Consider the following 26,942-nt stretch of genomic DNA (forward strand, 5'->3'; position numbering starts at 1 on the left):
CCAATTCAGATCCCTAAATCTTGTTTCTTTTTTTTCCTCCCAGCTCCTAGACTTCCCTTTTGGAGTCCTGGTTATTTGCCCCTGGACTGAGTAACTGTTGTTCCCAGGGGGTCCCCTTGAGTTCCCAGGAGAGGGCAGGGGCAGAGGGAGAGCTGGGGAAGTGCAGACATTACAAAGATCAAGGTACTTTATTGATAAGGCAACAACAGCATTATACAGGGCTGAGGCAGAGACCAAAGGCCAGGGCCACCCGAGGGGAGGGGTTGATTCACATTGAGACACAGGCTGAATGTCCTTCCCCCTCCTTCTTCTGATGGTTCAGTGGGGCTACAACCCAGGGAAAAAAGGAAGGGGTTCCAGATCTAGACATGCTCTGTCTAAATTTGGGTCAGTCATCAGGGAAATGGAAAATAGGGTCTGAGCTTAAGTGTTTTGTATTGAAAAGGGCACTGGAGTATAAGTCCAAATTCTTGTCCAGCCCTGGAGTGTCTTATTTGCTTGTTTGTTTAGTTTTTTTTCTTTTGTACCAGGGATTGAACCCAGAGTGCTAACCACATCCCCAACCCCTTTTATGTTTTATTTTGGGATAGGATCTCTTTAAGTTGCTCAGGGCCTCACTAAGTTGCTGAGGCTGGCTTTGAACTGGTGATCATTCTGTCTCAGCCTCAGCTCCTGGAGCAACTTAAAAATAGTTATTTGAGCATGGGTAAGTCATACCCTCCTCCAAGTGTCAGTTGCCTTTAACAAGGGGGTCGAACTACTTTAACAATTTTTAAGCTTTCTCCCCCAGTGGAATAGAAAATTAGATCAATGCATTCTACAGCTAAAAATATTCTACAGCTAAAATCAAAAGTCTTTCCCTAGACCCTTATACAATAATAACAATATTCACTAATGTACAGTATTTTCACAATGTAAGTCCCCCCCCCCCCCATAAATAGCTCTGCCTGGTACCCTCAATATTAGAACATAGTGGAGTCTGATTCTGAAAGCAACTCATATCTAACACATTGAAGATGAAGCCATAGGTATGCTATTCTGTAATGTGGAATGTGGCCTTTAGACACGTTTTCACCTGAAGAATTTTGGGAAATGCAGGGCCAGGAGGACACTGACAGCTCTTGCCATGTTGAGTCTGATTCCTCCCAGTTTTCACAGATGTTGGTGGAGGGGTGCATCTTCTTGGGATTTGGGTGGCCATATTCCCACTGATCTTACCTCCATGTTGATTCGGAAATACTCCCCTAATTCAAGCAGTCATCTCAAAGACCCTCCATGAGTCCCTCTGGAAGAAGCCCCTCTGTGTGGCCCACACACCCACAACCCACTCGGCAGGGAGGGTTCCCATATCCTGGGTGTGGCCACTAGAGGAGGAAATGGAGTCTGAAGTTATGCATTCCCCTCCTGGCCATGTTCCCTGTGAGTTCTGGGTGGTAGAGTGATGAGAAGGGAACCAGCCCCACACTGCTGGGTCCCCACATGCTCTGACCAGCCCCTGGATCTACCAGCTCCCCCCACCAAGCCCTGAGGTGCAGGTGCTGGCTTCTTGTTCTGCATCTGGGTAGCTATCTTGGAGTTACATGTGGGCAGTCCTCTATCCCACCCTGCCAGGGGAAGAAGATGCAAGCCCCATGTGCTTGTCAGAGGGAGGCCCTGTTGTTCCAAACTGGGGCAAGAGGAGATTGGGACAACTTCCTTGCTACCGTTGGTGATCAGAGAGGGTGAGGTCTCCTTGGGGGTCAAGGTAGGAGGGCCTGCCCTCCTGGGTGGGAGGTAAGGCACTGGCAGGGTGAAGAGGAGGACAGTGGCAGGGAGGCCTTCTTTGCAGTCCCAGGGTAATTCCATCTTGCCATGTGGATGGTTGGAAGGAGAGCTCCCTCTCAACCAACCCTGGACTTTGTGACAGAGACAGCCTTGGATCACCATCCATTGCCATTCTGGGAGGCTGGTTTGCCTGTTGTCCACTGCCTGATCCTGTGTTCTGCTCTCCTGGGGCTTCTCAGCAGGTGGGTTCTGAGCCAGCAGCTCCTGCCATAGGGAGGAAGCCCAGCATACCACAGCTACTGCCTATGAGAGGATTACCATGGCAAAGGGATGGAGGTGGGCATACCAAGACTGGGAGAGTACCCTTTGGCCAGCAGGGTGAGTGAAGGGGTATCATGACGTTAGTTTTCTTGGATTTGCTCATTCTTGGCAGTGAGTGGCCCAGGCAGGCCAGGAGAAGGAAGGCAGAGGGAGGAGGCACTATTGTGGATGGGACAGAACAGCACAGATAGGTAACAGGATAAGATGGGGTAGGGTAAGGATTGTGGGTCAGTTATGTATTCTGTGTGGGCAGGGGGAGGGGTCTCCTCACCAGGCTCTGGACGTATGGGCTGGGGGAGGTACAAGTATCTCTGTCCCTGAGGAGTGGGTGCATTTGTCCTGCCTGCCTTCCTTTGCATTAGCAGCAGCCACTTAGGGAGTGGTGGGGACATCCCTGGGCAAGGCCCCTCCTCCAGCCTCTGCCCTCTGTCTCCACTTGATTTTTCTTTGTCAAATAAACAGTAACTCATGACTGAGGTCTCATGGGACAGGGGGCAACCTGTGGTCTGCAGAGAAGGGGGACCTGGTATTAGACTGGACAGGAGAGAGGATGGGCCAGACAGACAAGGGAGATGGCAGAGGTGGGGTTGAACTCCAGGAGGGGTGGGAGGGGCTGCTGGGCTGTAGCCAGTCTGGGGCCTGGGCACCAGGCCCTGGAGGAGCAACCCCACCCAGGCGCCACCACAGGCCGCCCTAGTCAGGAGATCTCATTGCCAAACACCTCAAGCACAAGGGGCGTGAGCTTCATGCTGCTGTCAGGCTGGAAGGAAAGCGAGCGATACTGCTTGGAGTGTTCTTCGTTGAGGCTACGTAGGTCCGCCAGCTTCTGGATCATCTTGGCATAGAGCAGGTGGCTGCCTGGGGGCGGGTGGCGGCAGCGAATATAGGTCTGCAGCGTGTTGGACAGGCGATCCTGGATGGCCTCCACCAGCTTGGCGTCCTGCACCCCAGGTCGGTCTGTGGCACAGGGGATAGGAGGAGAAGACACAGGGGCTCCAAGCTGACTCCCTCGCTGCTCAGTCTCACTCATATGGATACCTTGTGAGGCACTGCCCAGGCCACCCTGTATGACTGCTGACTTGAGACACCTGCCTTAAGTCCCTCAACAACTTCCCACTGCATGGAGGATGATGTCTTTTCATGAGCCCATCTGGTCCTGTCTCTCTACCTCGCCTCACTTCCTCTGTCTGTACATTGTGCCTGCATCAGTGTCCTGAGCGATGCACTCTCCGGCCTCCGGGCTTTGCTTTTGTGTTTCCTCAGCTTGGAACTCAGCTCTTCTATCTTTGCCTGACTGACTGTAACAGCTTACAAGACCTTCCTCAAGAGGGCCATTCCTGACGGCCCTTCAGCTCCATGTCTTAATCAGGCGCCCTGCTGCTGTCATATATTCTATAGATCCACAAATCTGGGCTTCATCACCAAGAGAACATCCCCAGGGCCACAACAACTTCCTCCTTGGCCTTTTTGCCCTCTTCCCACCCCAAACAAACAGAAAAGGTCAAGGGTCAAAACACACTGCCTCCAGAACCAGCCAGGTAAATGCAGAATCATTCATCATCCTCAAGGTTTTGTGTTCTTCTGAGGAACCTCAAGTGACAGAAAAGTTCATTCCAGTTCACACAGAAGAGAGCCCAAGTATTGGGAACACCCAGGCCTGTCTGTGGCCTGAGGAACCCTGTTTATCTGGTTTCTCAGAATCTTATGAATCACCTACTGTCTCTAGAAGAAAAAGCCAAGGGCAGTGAGGGATGAGGGACCCCTCAACCATTGCACACCCTAAGGGCCATACAAAGCCAGCAGAGCGATGTTTCTCTATTTCCCTTTCCTTTTGCTCAATTTTCCCTCCAGATTGCCCTGCTGGCCCTCCGCAGGTCATTGTCTTTCACCACTTCCTAGTGAGTTCCTCACTCCTGGGCTCCATACCTGGGGAGACGATGCAGATAGCCATGAGCAGGACATGTTCTTCCTCATGCAAATTCAGCTTCTTCAGCCCCACTTGGAACTTGATGAGGGGTTCAATCAGCTCCTGGGTGTGCCCAGCTATCAGAAAGAATGACCAGGTACTGTGGGTAGAACCCAGGAGCTACCCACCCCACCTCCAACCCCTGCCTGCCCTTGCTCTCTTCTCCCTGTTGTTGCCTAGCCCCACCCCCCACTATCTTCCATGTGCCTTATGGGAGCCCAAGACCTCAAGTGGGATGGAACCAGAGTCTGGGAGTTGGAAAAGGTGGAAGCAGAATCTAGACACACCTTTGGTCACATCAGTAACATTATACTTATAGTCCTGGTTGCCGCAGTTCCAGGACATGTCATCCATAGTGAAGGACTGGTTGGAGCGCAGCATGATCACCTCAATGGCACTCGACTTCAGCAGCACGATCTGGTCCTCAGAGGTGAGATCTCTGTGGTGGTTGGGGAGGTGAGGAGATCAGGCCACCAGTCAAGAACTTCAAGTCACACCAATCAGTTTAGGGTTACACCTGCTAGGTGACCATTGTGTGCCTCTGTCCTCCACTGAGGGGTTTGCTGCCTGGTTGGAGAGGGCAAGAATGTTCCTCGAGGGAGAACAACTCAACACTGACCATATGCCAAGGTGAAAATTGAAGTAACTCAGTTAATAAGAGAAGGAAAATCCAGTGACTAGGCAGCCAGAGCTATTAGTGATGGGAAGAGAAAGCCAAAGGAAGCTCCCCATACCGTGGTGTGGATAGGGTGGTCTGCAAATGCTTTGGCCCAAGTCATCTTCCATAAATCCCCTGTTTTCATTTCTTCTCCCTCTTCCTGTCCACCCGTCCTTCTCAGTAGTAAGCTCTGTCTCCAGGACCTTTCTCAAACCCTTGACCTTATTCCTACTCTCACCAGGACTGCTCCATCAAGAGCTCCATCATCTCTTAAAATAGCCTCCTCTTGGGGATCTGGACTCATCTCTTAGATCTCTCATTCATCTTTCCTTCTGCTCTTCCAGGTAAATGTCACTTTTGTGCCCAGAAAACCTCACTGATCCTCAAACACCCATAACTTGGATCCAATCTGTCTTTCCAGCCCACCCCTCCCAATGCAAATGCCATCAACCCTCCATTTCTAGCAACACTAGGCCACTCTGTATTCAGATGCTGTGTGCTTTCAGACCACAGAGCATACTCCAGCTCCAGTGAGGAACACCCTTCTTCTAATTTTCCATCATACTGTCCTTATCCTGAATCCAGTGTTATGTCTTGGACCTCCCTCCCCCATTCTCTTTAGCAGAAGCCATTTCTTTATGACCCACTGCACATCACTTAGCTCTTATTTTGTCCTTTCACCTTCAGTTCTGGTTTTTTTTTAAGAGAATTTTTTAATCTTTATTTTTTAGTTTTCGGCGGGCACAACATCTTTGTTTGTATGTGGTGCTGAGGATCGAACCCAGGCCGCACGCATGCCAGGCGAGCGCGCTACCACTTGAGCCACATCCCCAGCCCTCACCTTCAGTTCTGTTCATGCTAGTCTCTGGCTCTTATTTGTAAGTTACTTGAGGGCCAATACCATCTCTTAATTACCTTACTGTTGCCCATACTTTGACCATCAAGCCTTGAGTACAAGAGGATCAATAAATGTGTTTATGTGATAAGAGCCCAACAATTAGTTCCACTGTTCTGAGTCATAAGCTGGGCTTGTCTGAACAATGGCAAGGCAAAACCAGAGACCATGGACCCACTTGCTTTTGGCTTTTTCCTCCTTTTTCTTCCTGACTGTCAGTTTTCTCCTGGAAATCATGTAGATGGGCTGTCATCTTCTCTATGGCTGCTCTTTGGTATGTAAATACAGGAAGCAGATATTAACTGATGGGAGTTCTATATCAACAGGTGATAGATGATGGGGAATGAAAGGGCTTACATGATTAGGATGGTAGGCAAAGGACTGGTATTGAGCAATACACAAAATGCAAGAGTTGGAAAGCCTCTTGGAGACCAAGTGGGCCAATTCCTCTTCCTGCATGCCTGACAGATAGCGCTTACATAGCCTCCACAGGATGCTCCTGATGTAGGGAGCTCACAGCCTCTGGACTCAGCCATAAGGTTGTTAGATAGTTCCTGCCTTGATGGCCTCTTCTTCTGTTCAGCTTCAACCCACATGCAGAGATATTCACCCAATGCTTATAGTTTTGCACTCGAAAGAATCAGACTTCTCCTTTATCCTTGAGATGGCTCTTTAACCATGCTAGTGGAATTTTTTAAAAATTTATTTATTCATTTTTTTCCCATTCATTTGTTTGGTTGGTTTTGGGGTATTGAATTTTGCCAACTGATTTTCTCTGACAACTGATGACTATGATTTCTCTTCTTAAGCCTGGGTATGCTTTTCCTGACTGTTGTAACAAATGACCACAAATCTAGAGACTTACAACAGCAGGAATGTTTTATAGAAGTCCCAGGTAAACCTCAGGGGTCAACTCCTGATGTTGGCACAACCATGTCCTTTTCTTTTCTTGGTACCAGGGATTGAACTCAGGGGCACTCGATCACTGAGCCACATCCCCAGCCCTATTTTGTATTTTATTTAGAGACAAGGTCTCACTAAGTTGCTTAGTGCCTTGCCATTTTTGAAGCTGGCTTTAAACTCGCAATCCTCCTGTCTCAGCCTCCTGAGCTGCTGGGATTATAGGCATGCACCACCATGCCTGGTGGAATTTTTTCTTTTTTAAAGAAAAAATTACCATGTCCTCTTTCTATATTCTCTAGGAAAGATGGGCTAATAACTGTCTAAGTCTAAATGTTTCCTTATCTTTGTCACTTTTCTCTAGCTGTTCACTCTACATTTAAAAAATAAAAATTAGGGGCTGGGGTTATGGCTCAGCAGTAGAGCACTCGCCTAACACATACAAGGCCCTGGGTTCGATCCTCAGCACCACACAAAAATAATAAAAATTAAAAGTTATAAAATTTAAAAAAAATGATAAAAATAAAAATTAACATCACCTCCATTGTGTTTTGGTTTTTTAACTCATCATACAAGTAAAACATATGTATAATTAAATCTTTGGAAAACAAATGTATAAAAGCAAATAAAATTACTTATAATCACAACTAACATATACATATATATATTTTAACATACTTGAGTTCATACTAATTCCAGTTTCCCATATCACTGAAAATTCTTTCACCCAGTTCTTAGTGGGCTGGGTAATCTTACATCAGTACACTCAAAGTTATTTAAGCAGTCTCCCATTTACCTATTTTGGGATGTTATGGTAGCTTCTAACTTTTGCTACAATAGGTAATTTTGTGAGGACTATTTGTTCAGTGCCCTAGTCAGGATGGATGGCATAAGTGAACACACATCCTCTGGGTGGTTGGCCAGGGGATTTCAGTAGGGTTGCTGCTTGTTGTGACCCAGACATGCTACTGCTATGAAGCAAACCTCTGATGACCCCACATTACCACCCACAGCCAGGAAAGACAGGGACTTTCTAAGTGCGGTTCACAGCCAGAACTGGGGATGGTGGTGGGTGGGAGTAGACATGGAGTTTAAGGAAACCAGTAAGAGGGCTGCTCTGTGACAACTGGAGCCTGCTCAGTCTCTGCCTCCTCCCTGACCTGTGTGATATTTATACCCTTGTTATCATCACACCTGTGCCACTTCTGAGTACCTGAGGCGTGCCTGGTTTGATGTTGCTGTCTGGTCTTTCCCACCCCCAAGGGCAGAGTCCAGCACCCCCTCGCCTGAATTCCCACGGTATCTCTAGCAGGTTTCCAGGAGAGCTCTTATCTCTCTACAGCAATTGCTCACATGCCTATCTCTTCCATCAGACACTGAGTACCTGGAGGCAGGGACTGTGTCCTAGTCAACTTTTATCCCTCACAGTTTATATAAGAAAGTTGTTTGTTTGATGGATGGGTAAATGAATGTGGAGGAAAGGGCACAGGACAAAGGAAGTACCATGACCCCTGAGCCTTTGTCTCAAGAAGGAGTCCCTGGAAATGGAAGTGGCATTTTTAGCCCACACAGCTGGAGTGGCCTAGTCCCTTGTGCACCCACTTGGCTGTGGAATCTGAGGGTGCTTGGTCCTCACATCCAAGGCTCTTCCTGGATGTAAGGACCAAGCACCCTCAGATTTGCAAGCTGCTTCTGACAACACTTCTTCTATGCATTTCTTTTGCAGTACCAAGAAAGAGGGAGGTTTGTGGGATAAGTCTGAAAGGATGAAAGAGAGGCGGTGGGAGGAGGGAGTGGGGCCAAGTGTTCACTACAGTGCAGTTCACGCCCAGAGCAACCCATCCAGTCCCGCCCCATACTGGTCCCATGCCCAAGCTGGAGTCTCATCCAGACCCCCCTCCCCTCACCTACACAGAAGTCTCATCCTGCCTTCCCCACACCCACCACCCCCGCCTATAGGCAGCAAGATCAAAGCCACCAGGGACCATGGCCACTGTTCTTCCACTTCTTGAGAAATCAAAACCCTTAGCATGGAAACCAGAAAGACCAGGGAGCTGCTGGACTGGCCCTGACTGGCCCCTGGAAGTTGCTCCCATCTGAGCTCAGCACCCTCTCCATCTGGTCACAGTGTGTCCACATCAGTGTCCCCCCCATGCTCTTGCCAAGGTCTGCTCCATTTATATGGAAAAACATTCTGCTCTGAAACTTCTCAAGTCACTCTACAGAAAGAGAAGTTAACCCAAGGACATTCAGGATCAGTTTAACACATTTTGTATCAATGGTTTGGCACCCCTATTACCTGCTCACATGTACTTCCCTTTAGCCATGACTACAGGACCAGACTAACGAACCCTAGGGAAGATAAGACTTGAAAAGAAGAGGGCAGACTTAGGCTCAGACTTGGGGAGAAAAATTGAGGGGGAGGTAAGGAACAGGTACCAAAGGACACTGGAGAAAAATGGAGGCTGGGGACACTTAGGGAAGAGGAGTAGTGCTGAGAGATGCATTTTAATGAGGAATTTCCTTGCAGGATGGTTTCCCATGTGCGTAATCCTAGCCACCACTTAGAACACCAAAACTTAGCCTCTGGAGAGAGCCTCAGGCCATCTGTCCAACTCCCCACTAGAGCAGGGAAGAATGAATCCTGTGCAGATGAGGATGGAAGCCAGGTGCTTCAGAGTAGACTTTGGCACCTTGAAGTGTTTTTTTCTCTATTTACACAAAACAAGACTTTGGAAGAGATGGAGTTTGCAAACAGTAACATGAAGCATGGAGGAGGGAGTTGAAACTTGTGTTCAACGGAATGTGTTTTTGGTTCCAAGGGAAGGCTCTGGAGGTTAAACCCAGGGACTCACAGGAGACTCAGTCACTTGTTCTGTCTGACTGCCATCGTGGCCCTTGCTTCTGTTGCGGCAACCCAAATGTACATGTGGCAAGAGTGTCTCAACATTGTTTGATGTTCTTTTTTTTTTTTTTAATATTTTTAGTTGCTGGTGGACCTTATTTTATTTATTTGTATGCGGTGCTGAGAATCGAACCCAGTGCCTCATGCATGCTAGGCAAGCGCGCTACCACAGAGCCACAACCCCGGCCCCCTGACGTTCTTTTCTTTACAATTTTCACATTAATTTCAGGGCAAGAGCATTGGAGAGTTTCTGGTATATGGGTTGGTGAGAGGCATAAAATAAAGCAGGGCTAGTTGTCTCAGCACAGAAACAAACTGGAAAGCGTTGAAGCACTTGACTTCCATCCTAATTCTGAAGAGCAATCCTCATCTATACATTGCCATTAAGCAGGGCAATGTGGTAATTTAGACAATAACTAATTGATGGCTTCAGTATGCAGCAGAGGGATCCACAAAACAAATAATGGCAGTTCATGTTAGTTCCATCCAGAGCTGGCCAACAATGATTTATTTTCCAGCTTACAGGATCCTATTATGTATTTATTTATTTTGGTATTGGGGATTGAATCCAGTGGTGCTTAACCACTGAGCCACACACCCAGCCCCCTTTTAAAAAATATATTTTTAATTTTTTTAGTTGTTAGTATACCTTTATTTCATTTATTTACTTATATGTGGTGCTGAGAATTGAATCCAGTGCTTCACATATGCTAGGCAAGTACTCTACCACTGAGCCACAAACCCAGCCTTCCCCAGCCCTTTTTTTGTATTTTATTTAGAGAGGGTCTCACTGAGTTGCTTAGTGCCTCACCATTGCTGAGGCCAGCTTTGAACTCATGATCCTACTGCCTTAGCCCCCTGAGCCTCTGGGATTACAGGCATACACCACTGCACCCAGCTACATTATATATATATTTTAAATCAAGATACACAGTGAAGTTTTGGAAAGAATGAAGATTTAATATACATAAATATGGATGTAGCTATCTCCCAATATATTTATTAAAAATGACAACTTGGTATTGCTGGCTCATAAAGCAGTGCTGGAAGGGCTACATTTCCTAAAATACAGATTCCTGGGCCTCCCCCAGAGATTCTGATTCTGGAGGTCTGAGGTAGAGCCCAATCTCTGTTTTGGGGAAGCAGTGGTTGGTGACCTCCAAACCTTCTAGCTCCATCTAGGATTCTGACTGATCCCCAGACATTGCAGAAACTACTTACCTGAATCCTGGGATCATCTTGGCAAAGCCGATCACCTTTTGGATGCTGTAACTGACCAGGTCAGCTAGGTGGGGAAGCATGGATAGTTGGGACAGGTCCAAAGTCACAGAAGGATCATCTGGGTCTTCTTCACTTAGATCCAGGTTGGAGAAGTTAGATGGCTCCATCATGTCTGGGGAAAAGGAGGAAAGAGTAGGAACTATTTAAGAATACTCAGGCCGGAGCAAGGCATGGTGGTGCATACCTGTAATCCCTATGGCTCTGGAGTAGGAGGCATGAGGATTGTGAGTTCAAAGGCAGCTTCAGCAACTTAGTGAGGCCCTAAGCAACTTAGCAAGAACCTGTCTCAAAAAATAAAAAGGGCTGGGGATGAGGCTCAGTGGCTAAGCATCCTGGGTTTAATCCCTAATACTTCCCCACAAGAAAAGAATACTCAGGCCAGGTCCCTCTTGCCTGCCCCTACAAGGACCTCATGTGCCCTGGAAGCAAAGCCAACAAGGGACCCCACAGTGACAGCCTCCCTCCAAAGGCCACACTGCCGCTCCAGGATTCCCTCTGCGTCTCTTCTGGTCTCTTCTAGCAGTGTGAGGTGTGAAGCAGTAAAATCAAAGAGCCAGAAATACTTAGAGAAACAAGACTTCCTTGAGCCATGATTTTGGAGACCACGTGATTTTGCAGAGCATGGATCAGATGGTCCTTTCCACACAGCCTGCATCAGAACTTGGCCTCTCCCTCAGCATGGGCCCAGTGCAAGTCAGTGCTCTTCTGTGATCTCCATTAAAAATGAATTTGGGACCAATCAACTCGTGTGTGTGTGTGTGTGGGGGGGGGATGTTCAACCTCCCTAGTGATGAAAGAACTACAAAGTAGAACATCTACACTATTCACCTATAAACTGCAAACAAATGTTTAAATGTTAATACCAGTATTTGTAAAGATACAGAGAATTAGGCAATTATCATGCAGAGCTCAGTGCTACAGGTGTACATCTGTACAGGTGATCTAAGCTATTTGACAATAGGGGTCAAGGTCTGTAATTAAGTGTACTTTTTGACCAGTAATCCCACTTTCATGAATTCACCATAAGGAAAGAATTCAGAATAACTGTAAATATTTATCTACAAGCAAAGTATTATCCTTCTGAAAAGCTGGGAAATAATCTAGCTATCCAGGTGGCAGGGGATTTAGATATGTTATATCTCCGAATACTATGCAGCCTTTAAATACTAATACTATATTATAGATGAATAGTGAAAGACATGGAAATATGATACAATATACTATTTCAATTTTTTTGGAAGTACTAGGGATTGAACCCATGGTTGCTTTTACTACTGAGCTTCATCTACAGTTCTTTATATTTTGAGACAGAGTCTTGCCAAATTGACCAGGCTAGCCTCAAATTTGCAATCGCCAAGTCTCATCCTCCTGAGTCACTGGGATTACAGTCATGTGCCACTGCACCTGACATACGTATACTATTAAGAGAAAAAAAAAAAGCAGTGATCTGACTTAGGGCACAATTCCATTTCTGAATACAAGGGATCCCATAGTGACAGCCTCCCTTCAAACATATGTGTTTTTAAAAAAAAGATGAAGAAGAGATACCTCCTAATGTTAATTTTCTTGGCTCAGGAAGATTAAAGATTATACATAAAATAAATTTTATAGATAATGCACTTTAACAATGTATGCTCCAACTGTTACCTCTGTCCTGCTGGCCCTGGAACCCCTTCCATCTATTCTGGATCCATGCACAGATCCATCACTGAGTCTGAAAATTTCTTATCTAAGGGATGTAGTTATCCAGAGGGAAGATAGGGTTCCTATCCCTGCCCTCAAATAGGCCCTGAGTGGAGGACACCAGAGCTGGGTGAGGGGTGGAGGGAGAAAGGACAAGGGCAGGGGAGGATGAGGAGGAGGATGAGGAGAAAGGTATAAAAAGGCCATAAGAAGGAAAGACTGTGCCTCCCAGGCTCTTGGGTGAACTGGAGGTAGCTGATCCTCCAGGGCTATAGTGCTCTCCCAGAGCTCAGGTAAAGCTCTGCTTTCCACTCTGATTTCACCTCCCCAAACAGCCCAGAATCAAAACATCATTTAAAGGAATCAGGTCACCCCCAGGGAGGGAGACAGAACCTGGCTTAGAGGAAAGAGCATGGATCAGATGGTCCTTTCCACACAGGCTGCATCAGAGCTTGAACTCTCCCTCAGCATGGGCCCCATGCAAGTCAGTGCCCTTCTGTGAAAATGAGGTTGTTTTGAGGACACTGTGTGGTGCACAGTATGCAAATGTTGGTCACAGTAGGGAGCTTTCTGCCTCTTATCATCCAGCAGCCCAAGGACAGGTGGGTGGGCTCCCCTCCCCTGTTGGCCTGGCAGTGGTGGGAAGTCCGGCTTACCTAGAGAGGTGGTGTAGAGATCTGAGCCAGAGGAAGAGGAATTCCTGGAAAAGCTGGGAGTGTGCCCTGCAGGATGACTCCCTTCTCTCTCATGGTCTCGAACTGGAGGCTGGAAGGGAAAGACGGGGTCTCAGAGGCCCCTATTTTCAGGAATGCCTTTTTGTTTTGGTCCTGATCTCTGACAGCAATGGTTTCAAGGATGATCTACAGGAATAGAAGGCCTCCCAATGCCAGAGGGGCAGAGCAGCTTCTGTCCCTTCCCTGATTCCATGCCAGCAGGCCCATGGCTCTCCATTCCTGCTCCCAGCCTGGCTCGTTTCTGGTTCTCCGCTAGCTCTTGCTCATACTCCCTGGCTGGAGGCAGACATACCCGGAACTGGTCAAAGTCGGCATAGGTGGGATCATAGGTCTTGTGGTGGGCATCCAGCAGGATGGCAATGATGTGCTGCTGTTCCTCAGATAGCTTGGGCCGCAGACTATCCTTCAAGGCCTCTTCCTCCTTCCGCTTTAGGATCATCTCCCGCTTGCGCTGCACCTCCTCATCTGTCAGTATGACTGTGGGGGCAGGAAGGGGAGTCAGGAGGGCTGGTCCACAGCTCCTCCAGGAAATGTTCATCCAGTATTAAAGGACCAGCATGGAGGAACTGGCTGTCTCCTCACACTTGGGGCTCCCTGGGGCTCCAATGCCACAATATGGAAATAAATTAGGTTAGCTCTGATGAAAAGGCAGGCACATCCAAGAAGAAGAAAGAGGATCTGGGAGGCAAGATGGGCTGGCATTAGGGAGTCTGGATTCCCAAGAACAAGTTGTTGGATCTTTAGCAAACTGCTCAAACTCTAGGCTTTTGCCAGGTGCAGTGGCGCATACCTGTAATCCCAACGGCTTGGAAAACTGAGACTGGAGGATCGCGAGTTCAAAGCCAGCCTCAGCAATAGCGAGGTACTAATCAACTCGGTGAGACCCTGTCTCTAAATAAAATACAAGAAAAGGGCTGGGGATGTGGCTCAGTGGTTGAGTGCCCCCAATCCCAGTACCCTAAAAAACAAAACAACTCTAGGCTTTTGTTCTCCCATTTATAGAATGAGAAGTTGGACCATATAACTTGTTTCTTGCTATTTTCTCCATAATGAGTGTGTGTGTGTGTGTGTGTGTGTGTGTGTGTGTGTGTGTGTGTAGGTGGGGGAGTTTTAGGACCCAGATGCGAGGCTGACACTGTGCAGGTGCTCATGAAGCATTAGTCTTCCTCCACCCTCCCACCCCATGGCCTATGGTCCTGAAGAAGAAAGATATGAAGGTAATGTTACAGTGAATGAACAACTGTGTGGACACTCACAGTTGGAGTGATGGACGATAAGAGATACCAAAAAGATCCCTCTTCATAGTGATTCTTACATCCATTTCCCAGCATGAAACTCAGGCATCTGGTCTACCCTGACCATCTTCTTTGGTTATCTGCAAAACTACCCATCTTCCAGCCTGTCCAGTCTTGATATATCTGCTCAAGGAAGTTTTTGAGCTCTCTTCGAGTCCCTGAAGGCTAACACCTCACATCTCTAATCTGGGATGTTCTCTCCAAGTTGCTAGTGGGTGACTGGCCATGAGACCCTCTGTCACTTGCAGGTTTGGGCAGGGATGACCTGCCACACTGTGCTGGGATGGCTGCCCTGGAGGGTGGGGCTGTAGCAGGGATGTCTGGCACAACAGCCAGGCAAACAGACCTCCTGGCCAGGGCTTGCAGAGTGCTGACGGCAGGAGTGGGCACTGGGACATCCTGTAGCTACTTGCTCTTCTCTGGAGCTGCCAGGCATCTGCCCACAGTGCTGGGGAGTTTCACAAGAGCAGGGAAAGGATCAATAACCCCAGAATGGGAGAGTTCCAGGCTTCAAGAAGGGCCAATTGACCCAGGTACCCTAGGTAAGGGGAGAATGAGAGAAGTTGGTGGGGCCTGAAGAAGAACCTAAGGCTGGTGGGAGGATACAACCAGGGCCACAGGCATAGCAGGAAAAGTAAGCCTACGGCAAAAGATGGAGCCTTCCCTTCACGCTGAGGTAAGCCATACCAAGAGGAGGGCTGGGAGGAGGCCATGCCAAGGTGATTGACTCAACCACCCAGAGCTGCCAATCTCCTCCCACAGAGGGTGTCTACTCAGACTCTAAGAGGTCAAGAAGGGTGGGGAGAAAGAAGCAGAGCAGGGAAAGGCAGGATATAAGGCCCTGGCCTGGGGAATCCCAGATTAGGTGTCTGTTCTTTCTTGCTCATCTGAAGGGTGGATAAAGGGGGTAATGTGATCAGAACTAAGGAGGCCAGGCTCTGCCAGGCACACTGTGGATATCCATAGGCATGTTTTTCAGTCTTAATGGACTTTGGCATCCCTCCTGTGATTCTATGATATTATTCTTCTGCTTAGAAATGTTTCTTGGCTCCTTCCTGCTTACCAGACTCAAACCAAAGTCAAGGATCTCCAAGATTTGGCTTCTTTCTAACTTTCCAACCTCATTTCCCAGCACCTCTGGACACTGCTTCTGCTGTAGGCATGTTGGCATCGCTGACCTGTGAACATGACCTGCGCACATCTCCCCCCGAATTTCCACCTGTGCTGGATGTTTGTCCAGTTGGGTCTTCCCTCCCCAGTAGCTGTATAAGTTCTATTCACTTTCTCAATGCCCAGCTTAACACCCTCCTTTTTTGATTGCCCTGATCTGCACTGTGCTCTCGTTTCTTGTGGCTGACACGTATTTAATCTTTCCCATTCACATTGACCCCTAATCATCTTCCATTCTTTTTTTTTTTTTTTGGTACCAGGGACTGAACTCAATGCACTTAGACATTGAACTACATCCTGGCTCTTTTTAAAATATTTTATTTAGAGACAGGGTGTCATTGAGTTGCTTAGAGTCTTGCTAAGTTGCTGAGACTGGCTTTGAACTTGCAATCCTCCTGCCCCAGCCTCCTGAGTCACTAGGATTACATGCATCAGCCACATTGCCAGGCTTCAACTTCCATTCTTTAATACTAATGGTTAGTATAGGTTTTAATAAATGCCTACAGAGAGAACCTAAGAAGTTGAAAGTCTCCTTCACTAGACTTTAGTTTACTTAAGGGCAGAGGCCCTGTCTTAGAATTCTTGCTTTTCCCAACACAGGCTTCCTGGCCATGGTGCTTGCCAGAAAGTCTGACACCAAACATTGAGCACATCAACACAGACTGCACCTACTATGTGCAAGTCATTTTCCTGGGCTTGGGGAAGGACAGTAAGGAATGCATCAAGTCATATATCCCCTGAAATGTTGGAAATGGCACACATGGCACACCAGGCCACTGCATAACTGAGCGAAGCTAAACTCTTTGATTAAATAATTGTGATTGAAATATTTTTCAGAAAGACTATCTTGTAATGGCATCCTTGGACATCCTAAAACCTTTTCTCAATGATTCAGAGACCTCATTCTGAATACTCTTTGAACATTCGGGTCAAGGTCATGACCTCAGGGTTGTGCGCTTTGGAGCGTTGTGCTCCTTCTTACAGGTTGGTCTCTGCCTTTCTGCTAAGCTATGCATTGCCTCCTCTTGTCAGTATCTGCCTCTAGAAGTGTGCTTTTCTTCCTTCCAGTGTTACTTCTGATCTGTTGGGAGCTAGAAATCTTGGCGATCAAGTCTGGTATAATAAAAAGATGGTATTAATAGTAATGTATAACATACATAATTTCTTGTTGTATACCAGGCACTGTTCTAAGTGCTTTTTGTACATGCACTTATATATATTTAGTCCTCTCTTAACAATCCTTAAAGGCAGGCACTATTAATATGCCCATTTTGCAGAAGAGGGAACCGAGTCTCAAGTCACACAGCTAACAAATGGTAGAGCTGCTGTTCAGACCTGGGCAGTCTGGTTCTGGGGTGAATGGCTATAATCATAACCCCATACTGCCTCTGACCCTAGCCAGCTATGACTGCTCAGTAGGACTCTGGCTCTCAGCCATCAATTCTGACAAACAAGGTGCTCCAATCCATCTGAAGAGTATAAAGAATTCAATAAAGTAGCAAAGAATGTCAATGGCTTACTTTAAAAAGACAAAAAGGATTCATGGTTAACTCTAAAACAGTGTTCTTCCCAACTATTGCCTTAGATAGCAGCCACCATCTTCTGGGCGAGTGGGAGGCTAGACAAAGAAACCTAAGCTCTGTTTTACCCAAGGTGCCCAATCCAGGAAACTCCCTCCCACAAGGCCATGTAGTTTAGGGACTGAATAAGCCATAAGCCTCTCACATATACAGATGCTATGATTTATGAAATAATTTTTAAAGGGGTTATTAATTTCATTGGTTTCTGAAGTTGTCCTTGAACCTGTGATCCTCTTGCCTCAAACTTCTGAGTCATTGGGATTACAGGCAAGTGCCTCCATTCCTGGCAAGAGACATGTTTTGAAGAGAAAAGCCACTGAGCTAGAATAAGGGTAAATAGGTCTGAAAGAGGGCTGGGGATGTGGCTCAAGCGGTAGCGCGCTGGCCCAGCATGCTTGCAGCCTGGGTTCGATCCTCAGCATCACATCAGCACCACATACCAACAACGATGTTGTGTCTGCCAAGAACTAAAAAATAAATATTAAAAAAATTCTCTCTCTCTCTCTCTCTCTCTCTCTCTCTCTTCTCTCACTCTCTCTTTAAAAAAAAAATAGGTCTGAAAGAGCTGCATTTGAGGGGCTCTCCAGTGAATAAAGCTATGAGCTTTGGTCCCTGCTCATTGTGAAACACTGTGAAAACTACACTGCTGCTCAGCAGCTTTTTTGACATCTCCCAGGTTCCTAGCTGGATGTGACTTTGTGCAAGTTATTTCCTTATAAGCCATGTTCTCTGTCAACAAAGCCTAGACTCGAGTTGGGAAGTCAGATCCGCAAACATAAATGATTTAAAAACATTTCACGATGGCCATGGGTAACAAAGGAAGTGGACAAAATATTTTTCCAAATGAATGACAGAGACAATATCAGGTTTGGAATAATCTTTTTGGCTTCTATAGACAAGTGGCGATATAGAGACCTAAGAAGTATAGTGTGGAGCTATGTGCTCCATGTGGGGACATGGAGAGGTCTAGGAGGGGACATGGGTTGGATGCAACCCATAATAAGTAAGTAAAGCTGGAGGCTATAAAGGAAGGGTTCTTGTGTGGGAGTGCCAAATAATAACAATCACAAAGGACTCTAGAGTTGCATGTTTGTCCTGAGTTGAGTTGAGCCTGATCTCATAGACCTACAAATCTTCCTAACCTCCTACATTGATAAACTCCATCTGTTTGTAGAAATTCACACTGGGGAAATGTAACAATCATCCACTTTATGCTTTGAATATAGCTGTATTCCAGCTTAGCCACCAAATTGTTCTCAACACAGATTTATTGAGCACCTACTATGTGCCAGGCACTGTGCTAACACTGGAGAGAAAACATATATATTTGCAAAAAAAAAAAAAATTGAGGTTTACATAATAGGTGGTTCTGTGTAGATTGAGTATAGAATAAGCAACATGCAAGAGCTCAACTATGGAATGTCTTGGGTTCCAAGGACATACAGTCAACAAGGATTGGAAGAGAAAGAAGAGGACTCTTGGTGGGGACAAAGCTCTCTTTAGCTTGTCTCCAGGCAGTATCTGGAAAGGTAAAATGGAGAGAGCTCTGACTATTAGAAGCACCTGAGAGGCTGCCCTGGGGTGGACCCCATAAGCCTGGCCTTTGGAAGCAGACAGACCTATGTTAGAATGAGTGTTGAACGTTGATACCATCATCATTTTAGCTCAGAGGCATATTTTAATTCCTTCAAGCTTTCTTAGCTTTTTTTTTTTTTTTTTAACCAGGGATTGAACCCAGGGGCGCTTAGCCAGTGAGCTACATCCTCAGCCCTTTTTATCTTGTATTTAGAGACATGGTCTTACTAAGTTGCTTAGGGCCTTGCTAAGTTGCTGAGACTGGCTTTGAACTCCTGCCTCATCCTCCTGAACCACTAGGATTACTGGTGTACTCTACCGTGACTGGCTTTTCTTACCTATTAAAAAAAATAGAAGTATTTACATATTTAGGGGTTGTTTTAAGAGTTTAAGAAGAAAATGCATGTCTGACACAGTATCTTGTATCAATAAACACTGGCTTCTGCTAAAGGAGCCAAGAGGCTTTGCATACATCCCCAAGAGTGATCTCTGAGGAATCTCAGCTGACCCTTAAGAGTAGATAGGAACAAGGTCAGTTTTGACCAACTTGGTCTTAAATATCTGGCAGGAGAGTGTAGCCTAAGCACAGTCCTACATGGACATTTAAAAGGAAAAACAATGTTTTTTTTATATATAACTAAAGATGTATACTTGTGTCAGCCCTACCAAGAGTGAGTAAAGCTGGAGGCTATAGAGGAAGGGTTCTTGTGTGGGAATGCATAATAATAATGATCACAAAGAACTCATGTTTGTCCTGAGTTGATTTGATCCTGATCTCATAGACCTACAAATATTACTAACCTTCTATATCCATAAACTTCATCTATTTTTCACTGACATCATCATGAGTTACTGTCTTCATGGTTTTCAGAGACTGGCTGAAATACTAATTGTTTTTGTGCCAATTGTTTACAAAAAAGTAATGCTTTGCTGTCTTGTTTATAGTTGTCTCAGCATGATCCCTGTCCTATGTATGCCTTGTCCAGTCACCTGCCATCTGCCACTGTGGACCTCTGGACTGCTCTGATATTGAATACTCTTAAACGTCCATATCCCACATGATAGAGAACAAGAACTTTGGGTTACTTCCTTTAACTCTGCTCCCTTTCAGAAGGAAGCAGCTTAGAGATGTTGTTGCCCATTTTCCCATAGAAATGGAATGCAGGAATTCACAGTGGGGAAATGTAACAGTGGTCCACTTTATGCTTTGAATATAGCCCTTGCTGCTCTGCCACTGCAACTGATTTATTTATTTGTTTGTTTGTGTGGTTGGTGCTGGGGATTGAACCCAGAGCCTTGTGCATGCAAGGCAAGCACTCTTCCAACTGAGCTATATTCCCAGCCCTGCAACTGATTTAATTTTTTTTTTTTTTAGTTGTTGAAGGACCTTTATTGTATTTATTTATATGCACTGCTGAGAATTGAACACAGTGCCTCACATACGTGAGGCAAGCGCTCCACCACTGAGCTACAACCCCAGCCCCCCTGCAACTGATTTTTTAAATGAACATCTTTCTTTCTCTTCCTCTCTCCTTGCTCCTCTCTAATCTCTCCTCCTCCCTAATCTCAGGATAAATTGGATTTTTTTTTCCCATTTAGGGAGATTTATCTGTATTTGAGTACACACTCACCATAGGAATAAAGTAACCCAGACTTTGGGGATGGTACCAGAAGACCTCAGAAATGACTGTCTCCCAAATTAACACATGAATTACAACTCCAACAGAGAACATATGGAAGGTAGCCTTTAAATGACCTCTTTAAAAGCACCCTGTTCCTGCTGATGGGCAGAATCACAGCCTCTGGGACAGGAGTTTCCTGTGTTTCTCCTTTGCTAGCAAAGTAATAACCTTCTTTTTCATTTTTCTCAAAAAACAAAATCAAAGCAGGGCACATCAGTGTATGCCTGTAATCCCAGAGGCTTGGGAGGCTGAGGCAGGAGGATAAAGAGTTCAAAGCCAGCCTCAGCAAAAGCAAGGTGCTAAGCAACTCAGTGAGACCCTGTCTCTAAATAAAACTCAAAATAGGTCTGTGGATGTGGCTCAGTGGTTGAGTGTTCCTGAGTTCAATCCCCAGTACTTCCCTAACTCCCAGAAAAAAAAAGAAGAAAAAACCCCCCCACTAATTTCTATCTTCACCCCCTTTCCCTTTCTATGTCTCCTCTATAGAGGGCCTATCTATCCGCTCTGGCCAGAAGGAAGCCTGGGTTTTTAGCTCCCTTCCTATGGTTTTACAAATTTTGAGTCACTTGATTGTTTTAGGGAGGCTAGGCCCTGGGACAACAGCTAGCCAATCAGGGAACAGCTTTCCTAGGACTCTGAGCTAGGGACTCTGGGCCCGGACACACGTCAGCTGGGCTGACATGAGCAGGAACTAAATCTCTTCGGGGATAACCTACCCTTCAGGGCAGTGAAAAAGATGGGCTTGTGCTGGCCCAGTGCTTCAGTTCTAACTACAGCTCATCCACGGCTCAGTACAGCCGCCTGCCCTGGAGGCACAAGAGCTTGTGGGCAGGACAGGGCACAGGGCTCCGTGGGGCAGGTCTAGGCAGAGGCACAAAGCTGATTGGTGTGGGCATTCAGTTTTGGATGACTGGACCCACTATGTGGTGTGGTGTTCATGACCAGGGGCTCCTGATTTAGCTCCTGGGACCTGGTACTGCTCCTCACTGTAGTTTCTGTGCTCCTTGGGGGATCTGGAGGGGTTTAGAAGGGGACATGGGTTGGATGCTATTCTAGTCTAGCCACTAAATTATTTTCTGACCCTAATCCTGATGTTTTTCCTTTTTTGGGTTTCAGAGGATCTCTGTCTTCCTCCTCTAACAGGCTAACAGGACATCCCCTTTCCCTAAGGAACAGGCCAAAGGCTCCTGGGCCATCATCAAAGTTGACCTAACTCCTGAGACAAGTGTCTTACTGAATGCCAAGATGGAGCCCAGGCCATTCTTGGGTGGCTGAAGCTCCCTGCCCTGAAGGGGCAAAGTGCTTCACAGAGGCAGGGCAGGTGCTGCACCTTGTTTATGCCCACAGAGCAGACCTCACTAAGATGGGGTGCAAAGGCTCATAGGTCCCCAGACCTTAGGACTGCATGTTCTCACTCTCTCCAGCATAAACACAGGAGCTGGGGTGGGGCAGGGACTGGGTAGAGTGATCAGCATGTCTAGGCCTGCACTCTCCTGTAGGGGTGAGGAACCACAGCCTGGAAACTCCTCCCAGAGCTGCCAGTGTTGGCTGGGGAGCTGCGATCAAGGTGAGGAGCCTTAGTCAAGGCCTAGGAGGAAGCCCAAGGTAGGGCTCCAACACTGCCCGTTTCCCAGCAATGGTGAATTTTATTCCCATTGAGAAGACATTTCTCATCACCTAAGGCCTTTCCTATTTCTTTCTCAGCTGTTACTGGCATATCTTTCTGGTGTCTGCCTTTTCCTTACCTACCCCCAAAATGGTCCCATAGCCAGGAGGGATTCTGGGATTCTTGTGCTTGAAAGCCTACCTCCCACCCCAGACTCCCCAGGCCACAGCTTGGCAGGGCATGGGTTCTGTTCTGGGGCTGGGGTAGAGGTCTGCCTGCCAACTGCAGACAAGAGTGCTCAGCGGGAGTAGAGTGAGAATAAAATGTGCACCAGCCTCCTATGGCTGGACTGGTCTAGCCCCCTTGCTCCAGCCTAGGGGGGCTATAAGCAAGCCTCTCCCAGCATTGGCTGAATTCAACAGCATTCAAGTCAAGGGCTTGTTTTTGTTTTGGGTTTCTTTTTCTTTTTCTTTTTTGGTACTGGGGACTTAACTCAGGGGTGCTTTACTGCTGAGCCATATCCCAGCCCTTTTTATTTTTTATTTTGAGACAGGATCTCACTAAATTGCTGAGGCTAGCCTCCGACTTGTGATCCTGATGCATCAGCCTCCCAAGTTGCTGGGATTACAGGTGTGTACCACTATGCCCTACTCCATGGTTTATTTTTAATGGTGGGTCAGAATATCCCTGTAAATCATCCACGGTGGTCTTCTTCTCCAACCCTAGAGTTGTATAGGAAGTGCTATAGGAAGTGAGGGTCATCCTAGAGCTTTGGTGCTTCACCTAGCAGAATCTTCCCCCAGCCTTCCCTGGGCACCAGCCCTCAGATTGACCACGGGATCTACATGGCTGAAGGCCAGGGTGGGGACCCCTTCCTGCTAGGCTCTGCATATTTCTTCTCCCCACCACCTGCCCCTCCTCACCACAGCTGCTCTCCCTCCCAAAGTCCAGAGAAGTCTGAGCCTCATCTTTTCCTCTAGGTCTAGGGAATAAACAGGGAGCAGTGAGATTATGATGATATCCTGGAGAAAGACTGTGACCTGGGGGTCATGAAAGCAGTGCCCCCTCTCCCTCTCTCTGCTCACTCTGAGGGATCCTCCAGGGGTCTCAGGACAAAAGCACAGGACCTAGAGAGGCTCAAGGGCTCCTTGGTGCATTTGGCCCTACCGCTCCAACAGTCCTACCCTAGCAGCTGGTCATACAGAGAAAAGGCAGACAGAACTCTCAGGCAAAACTTGCACGATAGTGGTCAAAGCCTTCACGCAATTCCAGTTCAGCCTCCACCCCTGCCTCGCGCCCTAGGCACTCACATTCCTTCATCATGCCAATTTCCACACAGCGCTTGAGCCGGCAGGCCTGGCAATGGCGTCGGTTGTCCTTGGTGATGCGACAGTCCCCATTGAAGGGACAGGTGAAGAGCGCCTTTCGTTTCATGCTCCGCCTGCAGAGAAAGCACATGCCTGCACTGGGTCACTGACCTTCTGATTCCTTAGTGCTGGCTATGAATAGCCTGCCAGGTCCATTCCACCTCTGCCCCCCCCCCACCCCCCAGGATGCAGGGCCCATCCCAGCCCCTAGGCCACGGTCAGTGACCCCAGTGCCCTATGCCCTGCCCTAGCGTCATGTACCAACCAGTCCCTCCTCCTTCATTTATTGCCTCCTTAGCTCTCATCATTGCTTTTACTTACTTTTAGAGCCTTCAGTTCCCCTCTCTTTTTAAAATGACACAGGAAATACACAAGTGAATTTTTCCAGTAAAATTTTCTAAATCCCTAAAATCTGCAGAGTAGCCCTCATAATGAGGCTTTTAATGAGAGGCAAGGATGCCAGTCTCAGCTTTCAGTCTTCTAGAGTCTAGAGGTCTGAGACTAGGACAGTCTAGATGTCTGTAACTAGGACATCCTGTGATCCAGGGATGGATTTGTGCACAGGAACGTAGAGAAGGGAGAAAAGGCCCAATCCCAAACCATAGCTCTATTCACCTGAACAGCCTGCCTTGAAAGGGAGGAGCAGGTAGGAGCAATGGCCTCCTGGAAGGCAGAGGAAGCCAGGGAAAACTATAAGAACTGAAAACTACCAAAGAGTTTTGAGCTAGGGAGCTGCCCTCCCCTGTGGGGTATAGTATGGAATATTCTCTGTGTGTGATAGAGAGTGTGTGTGTGTGTGTGTGTGTGTGTGTGTAGTATGCACACATATACCCTTGCTTGCTTGTGCAAGCTTGAGGGCTCATTTTCCTAATTTGTTTTTTTTTAAAGAGAGAGAGAATTTTTTAATATATATATATATATATATATATATATATATATATATATATATATTTTTTAGTTTTCGGCGGACACAACATCTTTGTTTGTATGTGGTGCTGAGGATCGAACCTGGGCCGCACGCATGTCAGGCGAGCGCCCTACCGCTTGAGCCACATCCCCAGCCCATCATTTTCCTAATTTGATGTTCTCTCCCATGCCAACCACACCGTGTAGACTTTGGAGGCTGCATAAAGAACACCTCCCTCAAAGCCTCCCCTATCCCTGTCCTAGAGGCTTCTCACCATCCCTTCATGTGCCTCTCACCCCCCAGCAGGCCAGCCCAGGCTTATGCACATAGTGAGGGAGGGTGGAAGTCCTCTAGCTTATAGCTCTATGCAAAAATGTCCATACACTCTATGGATCAAAGCAAGTTACCAATCAGTTTAGATTCAAGGAGTGGAGAAAGATGGCTCCTTTTCATGAGAGGAACTTCAAAGTCACACTGCAAAGAGCCTGGGCTCAGGAATGGGTAAAACTTATAATCAATCTACACCTCCCAGCCCCAACAGGATCAGGCCCCACTTTTTCCCCCAGGGAAGGTGACAAAATTAAGATAAAGAAAACTGGTGACAGAATATCTTTTTGTGTGAGTTGTAGCATCTTCTAGAGAACTTCTGAGTGTGGAGATAACAGAACCTCAGGAGCAAAAGTCCCAAGTCCCAGCCCTTTCTCTCCCAAAGATGAGCAAGTAGCATCATTCTCTCCAGATGACAAGACACTAATTAGGATTCTTGGGTTAAAAAAAAAAAAAGACTCACTGATCATGTTCCCTGGAACACATATGGGGTTTAGGACAATCACACTCATCAGTTGACAGACTCAGTCCAACAAACAGACAGATGGGGACCAGACCAATCTGGCCATGGGATGGGGGAGAAGAGATCAGAGTGAGACTCTGCAGCAGCCTAGTTAGTCACAGATCCTCATATCCACAGGTGACAAGAGACCATTAGTGTGACCCCTTCATTTAATAAATGTGACCACTGAGGTTAGGAAACTTATCAATAAAACTATTTAGCAAAAGTTAAGGCTTTCATATCTGGAAGTTGGGAATCTGAGACTCAGCTTCCAGATTCTTGGATTATTTTCAACTCCAGAAACTCAAAGTACTGGGTAAAACTGAGCCCACATGCAAACAGTCGCAGGAAGTAAGCCCTTGAGTGCATTTCAAGGCCAAGAAGGACCCAGTGGTAGAGGAAGTAGCTGCTATTGGTTTTAGACACTAGCTCTGGTATGCTTCTGTGATGACCCTCATTACCCCAGGGGACAGGAGCAGACCCAGGGTTGTGAGGGGAGGTGGAGCAGAGCCAGTCTATTAGGGGTACCTTAAATCCATGCCCAGACCAGCTATGGCCCAGCCTGTCCTGTAGTTATTGCCCAGAGAGTGGTACAATACCGAGCCATTGTCTACCATTGTCCAAATTTTCAACTTTGCCTCAATACCCCGATTGCAGGGATAGTTCTTTCCTGAGCAACAGCAGAATATGGAAACTGTTGGGCTACCCAGAGATCAGACAGCCACCACCACAGGCTTGGCTCTACTGCAGGACGGGCGCCCCTCCCTCACTCCTTTCCCTCCTTCCACTCTGTGGTTTTTGAGGTTTCACCTGTTACCACAAATGCCCACAATTCTCTAAACCCACTCAAAGACCAAACGTTTCTAATTCAGAGAAAACTCTCATTTCCTTTTTTTTCTTCAAAACCAGACATTTAGCCCAGGGGTCCAAGGAACTGCTCTGTCCTCCACCCACTGTCTTGTCTAGCTCTGACCTCTTCCTGTGAAGCTTCTAGGGCCATGGGCACCAAGAAGAGCTCACAGGCGGGCTGTTGGCCTGGCCAGTGACCTGAGTCAAAGCCCTATCTGTCCCTAGCTAGGGCTGAGAGATTGCTGAGACCTCCAAAAGGGGGCATCTGGAGCCCTTCAGAGGCTCCCCTGTCCTTCCTTGGGCTTTAGGGAGCCTGCCTCTGAGCCTCACCAGGGGATAGCCTCCAAAAGCAAGGTTGCCTGAAAAGAGACTTTGGTACTTCACTCTTTTAAAAAAATTGTTCTCGTGTAGTTTTAAACCTGAAGCCCAATTTCAGGCTTCCACACAGAGGACGTTGTAGATAGCCACTCAGCCAAACTTCACCTTACTGCAAGAATGGACTCTACTGAAGCTGGGTTAGGAATACAAGGATTACAGAGCTGGGTTAACAGAAAACACTATACAAAGTGTAGTATGAAACTCGAGTATTACAAAGGAAAAAGAGAGGAAGGAAGAGGAAGAAAATGAGATGGAGAAAAAGGGAAGGGAGGAGAAGGAGAATTATAAAGTTCTGGCACTTTCTAGGGGCAGGCACACAACCTCACATCAAGACTAGAACTGGGAAGAATACAGCCTGTGCTCTTGGCCTAAATTTTTTTTTTTTTTTTTTACTTGTAGATGGACACAATGCCTTTGTTTTATTTGCTTATTTTATGTGATGCCGGGGATGGAACCCAGTGCTTCACACTTTAGGCAAGCGCTCTACCACTGAGCCACAACTCCGACCCTCTTGGCCCTTTTTTAGGCAATGCAAAAAAGCAGCTTATACATTTTATTTATTTTATTTATTTTTTTTTAAAGAGTGAGAGAGGGGAG

At 46.9% G+C, this 26,942-nt stretch overlaps 1 protein-coding gene across 1 annotated transcript in view; it reads right to left on the reverse strand.

Annotated features, from left to right (window-relative positions):
* Positions 1–216: 216 nt before the first annotated feature.
* The window catches only part of VDR (vitamin D receptor), a 60,094-nt gene continuing 33,368 nt past the window's right edge, over positions 217–26,942 (reverse strand). The window contains exons 4-10 of the mRNA XM_081311865.1: positions 23,326–23,456; positions 13,400–13,584; positions 13,030–13,138; positions 10,631–10,802; positions 4,339–4,490; positions 4,012–4,128; positions 217–3,042 (exon numbers count right to left, since the gene is read on the reverse strand). Coding sequence (XP_081167991.1) covers positions 2,783–3,042; positions 4,012–4,128; positions 4,339–4,490; positions 10,631–10,802; positions 13,030–13,138; positions 13,400–13,584; positions 23,326–23,456 — 1,126 coding nt within the window. The 3' untranslated portion in view covers positions 217–2,782. The remainder of the gene's footprint in view (positions 3,043–4,011; positions 4,129–4,338; positions 4,491–10,630; positions 10,803–13,029; positions 13,139–13,399; positions 13,585–23,325; positions 23,457–26,942) is intronic.

This window comes from Spermophilus citellus (assembly GCF_964194105.1).
Source record: "Spermophilus citellus genome assembly, chromosome: 10".
Lineage (NCBI taxonomy): Eukaryota > Metazoa > Chordata > Mammalia > Rodentia > Sciuridae > Spermophilus > Spermophilus citellus.